At 39.8% G+C, this 12,590-nt stretch overlaps 1 protein-coding gene across 1 annotated transcript in view; it reads right to left on the bottom strand.

Annotated features, from left to right (window-relative positions):
- faf1 (Fas (TNFRSF6) associated factor 1) overlaps window positions 1–12,590 on the bottom strand; it is a 79,450-nt gene that overhangs the window by 47,122 nt on the left and 19,738 nt on the right. The window contains exons 3-6 of the mRNA XM_018726804.2: window positions 11,309–11,355; window positions 6,405–6,646; window positions 3,403–3,494; window positions 2,850–2,941 (exon numbers count right to left, since the gene is read on the bottom strand). Of these exons, the coding sequence (XP_018582320.1) occupies window positions 2,850–2,941; window positions 3,403–3,494; window positions 6,405–6,646; window positions 11,309–11,355 (473 nt within the window). The remainder of the gene's footprint in view (window positions 1–2,849; window positions 2,942–3,402; window positions 3,495–6,404; window positions 6,647–11,308; window positions 11,356–12,590) is intronic.

Genomic DNA, 12,590 nt, shown 5'->3' with positions numbered 1-12,590 from the left:
GTAAAAAAATTTTTTTTTACATATATAGAATCTATTTAACCCTTTATAAATTGATCTGCAAGTACCACTGTACAAGTTTTGTATTTCATTTGTTAAAAAACTGATATAAAATAGAACTTTTTTCATTTTACTGGAACACAATTTTTTTTCCCCTACCAAAATACTCACTCATACATACCATATATTACAAAACACAAGAACAACCCTTCCAGCAGCCTCTCTGTCCCTGTTTCTGCAGGTATTAATATCCCACTTGACAGAACCATGGGGATGACTGGTTTTTGACAGCCAGAGCACAGTGACGGTTATTTTTAATGGCAGCTTACGCACGCCTGCAGCAGGGGAGCCTGCAGCTCCTTGCAGCGTGAACAGTGAACTGCTGATTGCCAGCAAGGACCATAAGGTCACAAGGTACCCCCCAACCTGTCATTCCCGACAACTTCGCTAAAATAGTTCACTAGGGATAATGAGCTTCTAGCATCAAAATGACATAAATATCACTTTCATAAAATGGGGAATTATCCAGCCTAAGCAGATGGCAGAGATTGAGAGTACCAAGCTGGGGACCAGAAATACTGTCACTGTGCAACCAACATCATTATAACTGATTTACATACACATCAAAATTATAGAAGGAACAAAGCTGGGTAAGCTTAAGATCCAAAATTCAGTTCACTTGTTTGTGTCCATACACACATCTTGTGGATCTCCCACCATGTGCCCTAGGTCTCTCTAGTCCAGCAGCTCCCCAGCGAGCTCAAGGGTGAATTAATCAACACAGATAATTAAACACCACAGTTCCACACTTGTTAGCTATGGCCCAGTGTTTCCACACTTGTTAGAAATGACCCCGGGCTCCTGTACTTGAAACATTTTTAGCTAATAAGGACATTTAGTTTTACTCTCTTAGATAGGAAAGTAAAATAAGAAATTACACTTTTTCTGTTGCAGCTGAAAAACAATATACTGCAATATCACTGAGACGAAGTATGCTTTTTCTTGCTTTGTTCCAGTGCAGGGATTGTTCCTTAGTGTACCTTAGGCAGCACAAACTTTGCCTTCCTTTCCCTGCCCTATTAGAAGCCTGGTCGTGGTTAGGCGGACCCTTCATAGAATCAATTAACCAAACTGTAATACAAAACATGTGGCTGCCTGGATCTCAAAGGTTAGCACTAAGCCCTGGCAGACATGGCACCTTCTAGATGTTAGAGTAATGCAGAAATTTTTTAGAATCAAATACATTCAAAGGGATTGACAAAGAAATACTTCAGAGAGAATTATTTCATCATATACAAATTCTAGTTAGAAATATCAAACCTCTAATTGGGGGCAAACTATAGGCACAAAAGGAACACTAAACCAAAACAAGTAAGCAATCTCTCATCAAATTTTTTTGCAAGCTCCAACCGCATCAGTTACTTATACACGATAGCTTTTACAATTCTTGAAGCCAGTCAGACTTTTCACATTTCGATGGTGAAATTTCATTCCACCGTACACAAGCTGTATGGAGGAATGACAATAAGAACTACTTGTAAAGTTGTAAACTTGTGTGTTTGGGAAGTTTATTTTAACTTTATTATTTTAGAACTATTCTACTGTTAGTCTTATTTTCTACATGTTATAGAATAAATATATTATTACACAGACTACTGGATATGGTGAATCACTATCAATGTGTCTTGTGCTACCCTGCTACAACACACTACTTGGGGTCACAAAGATCCACAACTCATCATATTAGCATTTAGAGATCTCGAGCAATTCCGAAACAGTAGTAAAGGAGTACACTTATTCCAATCCGTATACCAGAACTCTGGGCTTGTTTGAAACAGACCCATACTGCCTCCTAGTGTTCATCTCAACAGTGTTTTTTTAAATATAGCCTTCAAAAAATTCTCAGGAAATAAAAGAAAATAGCTGTGGTTAAGGAATAGTACACGCAATCATAAAGCTGGTGATTTGCAATCCAGTTAGAGACCTTATTATAATACCATTTTACCATGGTATTAAACTCGTATTACTTCCATAACGGTTTAGAACTTTCTACGAAAATCTAAGAAAATGTTTAAAGTTACTAATATGAATGTGATTAAGGAGAAGAGGTGGAAATGACAATTAGGAAACACAGTTATGAATGGCTAACAAAAACAATGGATTTTCAGCCTCAGTGAATCAGAACACTGATGTTTCTGCTCATCAATGCAAAGCCTAGAGTGACATTATAAAAAGCAGGTGACCAGCAGTTAACACAGCCAAAGAGAGAACAGAGCTCATGGTCAAATCAGAACTACCTCAGGTCTACAGGCTGTATGATGGTAGAGTAACAAGTAAGCATTATGAATGCTTGATACTCCGGCAATATGTAGGCCTTTGTTTGATATCAGTGAAACGGTCAGCCTCAGCAAAGTACAACTGCAAGTAGTTAGCAACAGCTCCCTGGGTCCAACACATGGTTCAGTGACTGCCACCTCAGAAGGACTTCTCATGCCAATCAATGTGCAGAACATGCAGAAAATTAAAGGTACAATTTAGTGAATGAGAGAGAATGGTTGCATCAGAACAAATGTGAATTATTATTCTTCTGTCACTCATTACTTACCTGTCAGCTACAGGTTGGAGTTTATGGAGTTCATAAGTCATACATGGACTGCTGATACAAAACCTTGAATATACTGTACATATCTTTGTTTTCAAAAAATAATTAATATAAGCAGAGCGCCACAGCTTGACTGCGAAAAGCAGTTTAACAGAGCGCTTGCTGAAAACCAAAAACATGACTGATGGGTGGGTGGGAAGGGAGGAGACCAAAAGTCATGGGAACAGTATCGCACACACCCGGGACTGACCTGTTCTGGCTTGTGCTGGCCGCTGGGGCAATGTCAGGAGTCAGGACATACAAGCTGTTGTTCTTAGGCAGGTGTAAACTTCGCAGAACAGTCTGAAGCAAGATGGAGATCATTATGGGTACTCTAAAAGCATGTGAAGGAACAAATACATACAAGACAGAAACTCTGCTAAATGAATACTAATTTAACATGTCAACATACACATGACCATTCAATAAAAGAGTCCTGGACCTATGTGAAATTGTTATAAAGTTTAACCTGTGAACCTCCAAAGGAAGAACTAGCTCTATAAGCCAACAGAACATACTTTACATTTATTCATTTAGCAGGCGCTTTTGTCCAAAGCGACGTACATCTCAGCAGAAGTACAATTTATGCATTACATTAAGAGAAAGAGACATAGCTGCAGACATGTGACTCAAGTAAACCTAGTTTGTTTCTACATTCCCATCAGATTTCTCAAGTTAACACTTTCATGAAATACACGCACACAATACTTTGCGGTGAATAAAATATAATTGAGGAATTCACTCTCTGAGACATATACACTCACGCTGTCAGACACATCTCCAGTCTTCCAGCCTTTCAGCTGCATCTTTGACATGGGGATCTGCAACTCTGTCTCCAAAATCTGTTTAATTTCGCCTGGGAATGGCAGGAAACAAACATTTTTATCTTATTACAGCCATGTCCTTCTGCATGACAAAATTAAATTAAAAAGCTATGCACCTGAAGCCAATCTGCCTTACCAATAGATGGCACTAGAAGACCTGGATTCTTATAATCATCTCAACTGACTGCAACATTTTTATATTGCATTTTAATTATTTGAAAAATCATTTAACTTGATTTAAATCATTAGTGTTATCCTTGTGAAACCAAAGCTAAATTTAAGTAATTCTATGTCCAGAAGAGAGAAATTACTTCTCAGTTTGCACAAAGCAGTGGCGTAACAGGTTTGACTGGGTCCTGCTCTCTGGTGGGTCTGAGGTTTGAGTCCCGCTTGGGGTGCCTTGTGATGGACTGGCGTCCCATCCTGGGTGTGTCCCCTCCCCTTCCAGCCTTGCGCCCTGTGTTGCCGGATTAGGCTCCGGTTTGCTGCGAACCCACTTGGGACAAGCAGTTTTAGACTGTCTGTGTGTGTGTGTGTGTGTGTGTGTGTGTGTGTGTGTGTGTGTGTGTGTGTGTGTGTGTGTGTGTGTGTGTGTGTGTGAGAGAGAGTGAGTGAGTGAGTGTGCGCGCACGAGCGTGAGAGAGTTTGCACAAAACATGAAATTAGGTGCTCAAGTACTCAACCAAGATGTTTACAGTTATGTGGTTAACAAGAAGGGTGCACAACAGCTAATTCTAAGAAACGAAATGATCAATTAGTTCATTTGAAAAACCACACTTTCAGTTTATTGAATATTTCTTAGAAAAATTAAACCACTGCAACATCATCTGATGTTGGACAAAGTTCTCACCTCCCACAGACTGCACTTTCAATAAGCTTCTGCTCCCCACAAGTTGCATTTTTCATACTAAATTTTTGCCTTGTAGCAGGGCCTTGCATTCTATTTGTCAGACCCTCAAACTACCGATAAGCGGTTATTCCAATTGAGAGACCTGCTTTTTAATACACAAAATCAGATGTCCACTATTTTCGACAATTGAAACAAGTAGCTGCATGTGACCTATGGGTCACACTGACCATCATAAGGAGACGTTCACAGTCACCACAGTGCGGCACATACAGCATTTTAGAGGACTCAAATTTTTACATCCAGTTTGCTTCAACACACCAGGCCTCCCATCCAATCTGTGTGAAAGATGGTTGCACCAGCTGCACCGATCCTTGTACAGGACACAATCCATGGCTTGCATCCTTTTACTAGTGAGACAGGTTCTTCTTCAGTCCTTCAGTCAGTGTCATTTAGTTGAATGGGCACAGGGAGCAAGAGGCAGACTGCATAGCTGGACTGTGAATAATGGGCTCCTAGTGCCATTTACAGTACTACTGAAACCATCAGGTTGCCCCCCCCCCACACACACAAGCCCACAAATGCTAATTAACCAGTGTTTTATGTTAAATTATCCTTACTGGAGAAAACACAGCATTTCTGGGTTTACAGGCATGTGCACTATAACAAAAGCGCTCAAACAAGGCAGTGTTAAGATGGATATTACAGTATCTGCCTTGCTTTCCAGCTCCAGCCAAACTGGACAAACATTTTTCATTTTTTTCTCCCCTATGACAGTGTGTAAATTGTGCATCAAATTCCATATATGTTATTCATGGTCAAATTAAGCATTATTCTGACATTGCATCACCCCTTTATACAAGTGTTTATGCAATTAAACACAGTAATCCCGGTACTTTCTTAATCGTGACAACAAAGATCGGGGGGGGGGGGAATCAGAATGTTGTTCCAACATCCTTATGAATGTGGAAAATCAAATTTTAATTCACATGCTTAATTATATTATACCATTCTGTTTAACTGACTCCCATTTAAGTCCAACCTATGCTTTCTAAAATTTTGTTCAAGTCTGCAATATGGACAATAATAGTTTTAGTCAAACTAAAGAGCATAGTGATATGATAAGGTACACCTTACTTTCAGTTTGATGGCTTTACATATTAGGACATTATTAACCATCAGTTCTCACCTACTGCTTAGTTGATAAACATAAGCTCATGTGAGAAATAACACAAAGATTTTACATATTCATCCATCCAAAGACCCATCAGCAAAAACTGCTTGACTGGAGTGACCCTGCATGGGACTGGAGCTTAACCTGGAAGGTCACAAAGTAGGGTACAGCCTGGACAGGGAAACAATCCATTGCAAGGTAATCGTATACATACTCATTCACTACCACACGCACACATGAGCACACACTAAAGGCAATTTAGTCAATCATCTACCTGGAAAAGATCTTTGGACTGTTGGAGGAAACTGGCACAAGCAGAAGAAACCCACAAAGACATGTAAACTCAGACCCCACAGTCCAGAACTTTGAGGCACTACTGTTACCCACTGCACCTCTTTGCTGCCCAATTGGTTGCATAATTCGTATTAACACAGAACACCCAGGACATAAGATATGCAATGACAAAGCATAAATTGTTGCTGCTTAATATTTTGTTAAGTGATAACTGCCACAAGATTAGATTAATCTACTGTTAAGATTTTGAGGGCAAAAAGGATAGATGACCTAACATGCAAAACCACAGAACTGAAAGAGGGCGTTTTTTACCCCACTGTATGCATTAAGCTCTTCTGATCAGCAACAGAGAAAAACACTTAAGGAAATATCCAAGTTAGGATTACCAAACAACCCAGGAACTTTACCCATCCAAAAAAGTTAGTGGAGGAAAAAATGAATTACACAGCTAGGCATGAAATCCCATATTTCATTAAAAAGCAGTGTTTTCTATTATCTATAGGTTTTTTTGATAATTATGAATATCCAAGAAAAAAAAGCAGACCTGGCAAATTACGGAATAAAGAAAGAAGGGGACCCACTGTGTAGCTAAAGGGCAGTGAAAGGCATTTTGACTGTTGTCCTCACCCACAGTACTGGCATCCTCCAGGACCACCTCCACACAGCGCTGGCGGTACTCTACACGGAAGTTAAGCATGCGTGGCTGGCGCTCAATGATGTGTCGCAAAGGCGGGACAGGGCAGAAGGCCGAGGCAGAGGAAGACGGAGGTGTCTGGGTAGAGGAGGAAGAGTGGGAAGGTGTAGCTGCTCCTGTCGGTTGACTGTGAGGCCCAAAACCGCTGGTCTGGGTCCCCTCACTGGAGAAATTGCTGCAAGGAGGATTACAACAATGAATACATGAAAAAAAACTAGATAAAAATGTCTACACAAACTCCTATTCAGTGATGACTGTTGATTCACCCAATAAAACATGTGCAATAATCATCCTGTTTCTGATCTCCAATAGTTATTAACACCAGACATAAGCTGTAAACAATGAGCAGCAAGTTGAATTAGAGCAAGTGTTTTGTTTTGATGCTCTTTACTGACATCTATCGGTTGCTCCACAACAAAGCAAGATCTTAAATAACAAAGCAAAAGAAGTTAAAGATAAATTATAAAATGTTGTAACTTGACCATTCACATAACATGGAGTCAGTGTACTAATGGCAAATGCATGCATTTTAACCAGTTTATCAATGAAATACTTTTCCCAGTTTGTGCTGCATACAGTGAAACCTTTATCACAGAGCACTTTTTCAAAAAAACTGAAGTATCACAAAGAGTCAATGCAATTTTACATGTTCCTTCCTCTAACATCATTGACTCAATGTTACACTGAAGACACAGATACTCATACATTTTTTTTTTTTAAAAAAAAGGGAAAGCAACAACCGTTAGGCAGCTATAGGGGCAACTTAGCAGCAACACAAACAGTTTCAGAGGAAGTGTAAACAGACTAAACTTTGTACAACATATGGGCATGGTCCAACACACAGCCCATTGTCTGCTGTTGTAGAGGAGAAAGAAAGACTTTTCCCTCTGGGAAGTCAGAGGCACAGAATCACTCCCCCACTAACACCAAATCTCTCTCCTTCTCCCCATCTGGGGGCTGAATTCTCCAGAGCCCTAGTCACACATGACAGTAAATAATGTCTTTTCTCTCTACCAGTGAAAACAAAAGCGCCTCTCTTTTCCGCAGGGGAGGGGGGGTGTCCAGCACATATCGTGGTGCAAGCACGAGTGGGGTGCCAGTGGCCAACACAAAGGCTGCTTTCAGCCCACCCAATTATAACAGAGGAAAGGTTAAAGACGTTAGGATCCCAGGGCCACACAAGAAATCAGAAGGCAGCGGACTGTTACGATAACAGCAAAAAACCAGTAAGTGCCTCCGCAGCCAGAACAGAGAGAGGCTTGCAACACCACCTTCCACCATCTCTCTTATCAACCTGTACCATTTGGGACTCCTAATCTCCTCAGATGTGCTTCTGATCCTTTGCCTATCAACAAGGCAAAAAGAATGGGGAGGGGGGATCTGTGGGAAAGTGAAAATTGAGGAAATATACTGAACACCAAAACAAAGTAGATTACTCGCAGAATGATTCAAAACTGCTGAAATGCCACAAATTCACATCCTTTACTAGGATATCAACAGAGCAGTCAGCATGGCATCAACCAGACTTGTCCTTGAAGATCTGGGATGGGGAAGAGGATGTATCCACTCAGCCTCACTCCAATGAAGCAGAATGTGTTATGGCAACCTGGATCTAGCAACTTGATCAGATGTATTTCACCAAAACTTGGGGAAAGAAATAACTGAAATGGGACAACCTCAAGACTATATAGTGCAATAAAACATTTAAGTAAAATGAGCTGTAAACAGAAAAGGTATTTTCACTGACTGATCACAATTTTTGGAAAGCTGTGCAAAAAATAAAACAAAATTGTCTCTAGCACTGCTCTGATTGTTTGTGAACCAACAGGAACCACAGCATGAGCTTCCGGAAGAGCTGGCGTCAGAAGGAACTCTCAAGTAAAGACCAGGGCAGGAAGGGGGTCAACGGCACAGCAAAACTACGCACATTCAGCCCAGACCTAAGGAGCATGAAGGCATCCTGCAAATTATTTAGCAGCAGTGCAGGTCCGACAAAACCAGTCTATCACAATTCCTGCTTCAGGTCAGAGAAGAGAGGCACAGGTTCTACAGGAGCCATCTATTTATATCTGGTCAGTTAAAGTTCACAGTAGCTCAGAAGTCAGTAGCAAGAGTTTTGTGTATTTTTATTTACAAAATGAAATGTGGTGCACCATACAGCTAAACATTATCTGTATCAGTCTGAGCTGAGATGTTGTGTGCTTAGTACAGAGTTTGTATTTAAAGGCTACTTGTTTCAAAGTTTAACAAAGCAAAAATGAACACACTACTTTTATAATGTATGGACACAAAAATATTTGTGGGACGATCAAAAGAACCAGAACTCTATTATTTTGATGTGTTCATACAGCTTGTACACCACCATGTGACCTGTCAAGCTAAGTGTTTTTTTTTTTTTTTAAATATGTGTACAGTAAACATTTTATTCAGGTAGTGAATTTTGTTTATGTTTCTGTAGTGTAATTTTAATAGACGTGAAGTTCTACTGATCACACCAAGATGGCAGTATACACCCATAAATGGACTCAGAACAAATCCAGGTCACTGCATGCTGTTGAGGGAGACGCATGCCATCCTACAAGTGCAGTCTGGTGCCAAGCACTTTGCAAATGAGAAGGGTGGAAGTTGCGCTGCCAGGGCCCATTCATAATTATGTGCCTTTAAGAAAAGCGCGCTCTCATGCCCAAAGCCTTGGAGTGTGCACGCACACATGCACACTCACGCACAAAACGAACCGTTTAACAGAATGCGCATGGCTTGAATACATTTCCTTCAGCTCAATAGCTAAGTGCATTCATGAGTTCTGGCCGTTATATAAAAAAAAAAAAAAAAAAAAAAAAAAAAAGACAATGCCTCTCTGGGGGCTTCCCTAGCTAGTAAGACTTCACATTTCAGATTTTCTCAGAAGTTTCTTTATCCCCTTCTCTCGCTTTGCTTTCAAACCCCTATAACGTCTCTTCCAATCAGTTTTATTCATCACATTCAAAATATGATTTAACATCAAAAATTCCACTACCCATAACAATGCAAAGAACTTTTTACTGTAGTTTGTCAATTAAGAAATATCAGCTATAACAATATTACACACTAACAAATGTAGCTACCTGCAAAAAGAGGTATGTCTGCAAATGATGAGCCCCGTTACAACTAGTGCTCTTTTGAAAAGCTGAGAAGCCACAAAGAATGGAGTTTCCCAAGTTCAGTTTCACTTTGTCTTTTTGCTAGAACAAAATAAGAAGAAAATTCCTAGAGCTTTCATGAACTTCAAAATAAAAATAATCACAACATTTAATCATTCATATAAATGGTGTAACACAAGGGTTAAAACCTTCTATAGTATTTACTAAGCTTTCCAAAAACAAATAGATGAGTGCTCCCTCAGTGACTTGTCGCATATAGATTGTGCAGCATTAACAAGGTATCTGTTTAACACTGATAAGGCTCCTGGCTTGCAGAACATCACTATCAACACCTTTCATGCAAGAATTCAAATGGTGTTAAAATGTACAGACATCTGTGTTACAGCAACTGTGTGGCTGGCTGTCAAGAACACATTAAAAAGGGGTCATAGGACATCCTACAAGAAATTATTTTTTACAGCATGTCTGGTCCAAAACTTATTTCAACACCCATGTTTAAGTTACTTCATTTATGTTACATCATCTGGCAGAGACTTTTCTCCAAAGCAACTTCCAAAGAACACTATGTAGTGTTATCAGCCCACACCTTATTCACCAAGGTGACTTGTACTACTTACAATGAGTTACTCCTCTATACATCAGTGAAACACACTCTCTCTCACTCACACACTAAGGGTGAATTAGTCACCAATCTACCTGAACAGCATGTCTTTGGACTGTGGGAGAAAACCAGAGCAGCCGGAGAAACCCAAGCAGACACAGTGGAAACATGCAGAGTCCACACAGACTGGGCAATGCTAGTTATTAGGTACTTGGGTATATGGTTTTAAGTGCAAGACATTTTGAGGTCAGTTTTACATAACTAAGTGTATGGCAGGCAGATTTTATTTGCTTTGAGTCTGATCCTCTGTTGTCCAACATTCATCACATTGCATTGACCCATTTCCGACACCCACACACACACACACAATGAAGTTCTTGCATAATGTTTACTCCAAGCACATGAACAAACAAGAATGCTCTAAAGTCCAATCCTCTAACCCATATAGCAGGATACTTCTTAGAATTAATTCCATTTTTATTATAACTTCTACTTAGCTAATATCTTCTACAGTGATTTACAGCACAAGGTAATCTCAAAATATCCAAACTTTTCAGTGTTTCATCTGTTTATAAAACAACTTGATCTAACTGTATCAATCTAAAGTACTTTGGCCAAGTACAGTAGTAGTTACAAGGCAACAGCACTAAATACTACACCATCTGGTGCCACATTTATTTGTAATACTGCGGAACTTGGTAAGATGTTAATTTATTCTGGACTTTTAGGTATTCCCATGAATAAAATGTAAGCCATTTATTGCAAACAGATTTTCTTTAAGTCACTATGGTTTGAGTCATTAAGTTTTAACAGTATATTTAGAATTACTGGTATATCCTATCATCTAAATACCACTGTTTCTGACACAAACATCCTCAATTTGACACTTCCTGCCAATGTGTGGTAGTTAAGAAAAATAAATGTGACATTTACACTGCTGCTTCACTCAGCATGCATGTGTATATAATAAAGGAGTCTTTACGTCTGTATAATTCTTTGGTAAGTTCAACAACAAGGATAAAGTTTTTTTCAGTATACTTACTGCAGCTAACTGGTGAAGACAGGAACAGTAATATAACAAAGCAGGATGGATTACCTTGGCAAGATACCATTTTCTTGTGGAATCACGCCATTGATTGCCGCCTGTGAAGAGAGAACATATATTAACATTTTAAAATAACGGTATTAATCAGTCATCATTTTACTAATGAAAAAAACACACATTTTATGTCACAATGTTTTTCAATGGCAATTAATTTCCATCTTTAACAGTGGGTAACAAATGTTGGGGAAGTGGGCTGTTGAGGTAAAAATCATACACCATGTGTTGTTTCTCTCCAAAGTCTCTACACTGTGCTTTAAAACACAATTATGTGATATAGAAACTACAAGCAAAAGTGTTCCCATAAATATTGCCAGATGAAGCACTGCCGTTACTGAGGAGGGAAAGCAATGCCACAAGCTGTTTAATAACTACAAATGTGATTTTCACAGTTCTGCTCCACTCAGATCTGTGGCCACAACAGTGATTTGAACAATATTATCTTAACTGAAAAGGTTCCTGCAAGACACAATTATATAGTAGACTCACCCACATCAAAAACCCAGTCAGCGCATACATGTTCTTTCAAGTCATATGGAAGATTTGATCGCTGTGCTGCTACAGAACTAGCCAAGATTGGCAACGCTTTAAGGGTGTTCTTGTCAACTCCTTTCCAGTTCGTAAACTCTGTGCTTGAGGAGTAGTGGATCATAGTTGACTGAATATACAAACTCCACAGCAGATTACAACTGAATGAATAAACATTTCACAGGGGATTGCAGCAAGCACAGCTCCGTTGGGAAGCAGGGCAAGAGCCTTGAAATTCTGATCACCTGGCATTGTCACCTCAGTGTGACCTAGGAGATAACTCTGCCTTAACAGTCTTTGTACAAAGGCAATCAAGAAGGGGCTCAGGGGGCCAACCTGCCCTGCACACTTTGCCATTTCACAACAGATACTGAGGGATCTTGAGCTTAAAACCTAATGCATGATAACTTCACTACCCATATACTGAATACTGTATATTGCTATGATCTGAAACTGCCAGAGATTTCACAATACAACCTCAGAATTTGATTCAGTATGAAGTAATGCAATATCATTTGCCCATAACTGTAGCACGCTGGGGGTTTAATATTCACGGCAGCACAGCAAATAGCACTGCTGCGTCATAGCACCTAGGTGGAGCGAAAGGACGTGCGTTCAATTCCTGCTCAGTCTGTGTGAACTTAGCACGTTCTTCCTGCGTTTGCGTGGGTTTCCTCCAGGTGCTCCAGTTTCCTCCCACAGTCCAAAGACATGCTGTTTTGGTTTACCCATAGTGTGTGAGCAATAG

The sequence above is a fragment of the Scleropages formosus genome, chromosome 9 (assembly GCF_900964775.1).
Source record: "Scleropages formosus chromosome 9, fSclFor1.1, whole genome shotgun sequence".
In the NCBI taxonomy this organism is placed as follows: domain Eukaryota; kingdom Metazoa; phylum Chordata; class Actinopteri; order Osteoglossiformes; family Osteoglossidae; genus Scleropages; species Scleropages formosus.
This window is presented reverse-complemented; position numbering and strand designations above follow the sequence as displayed.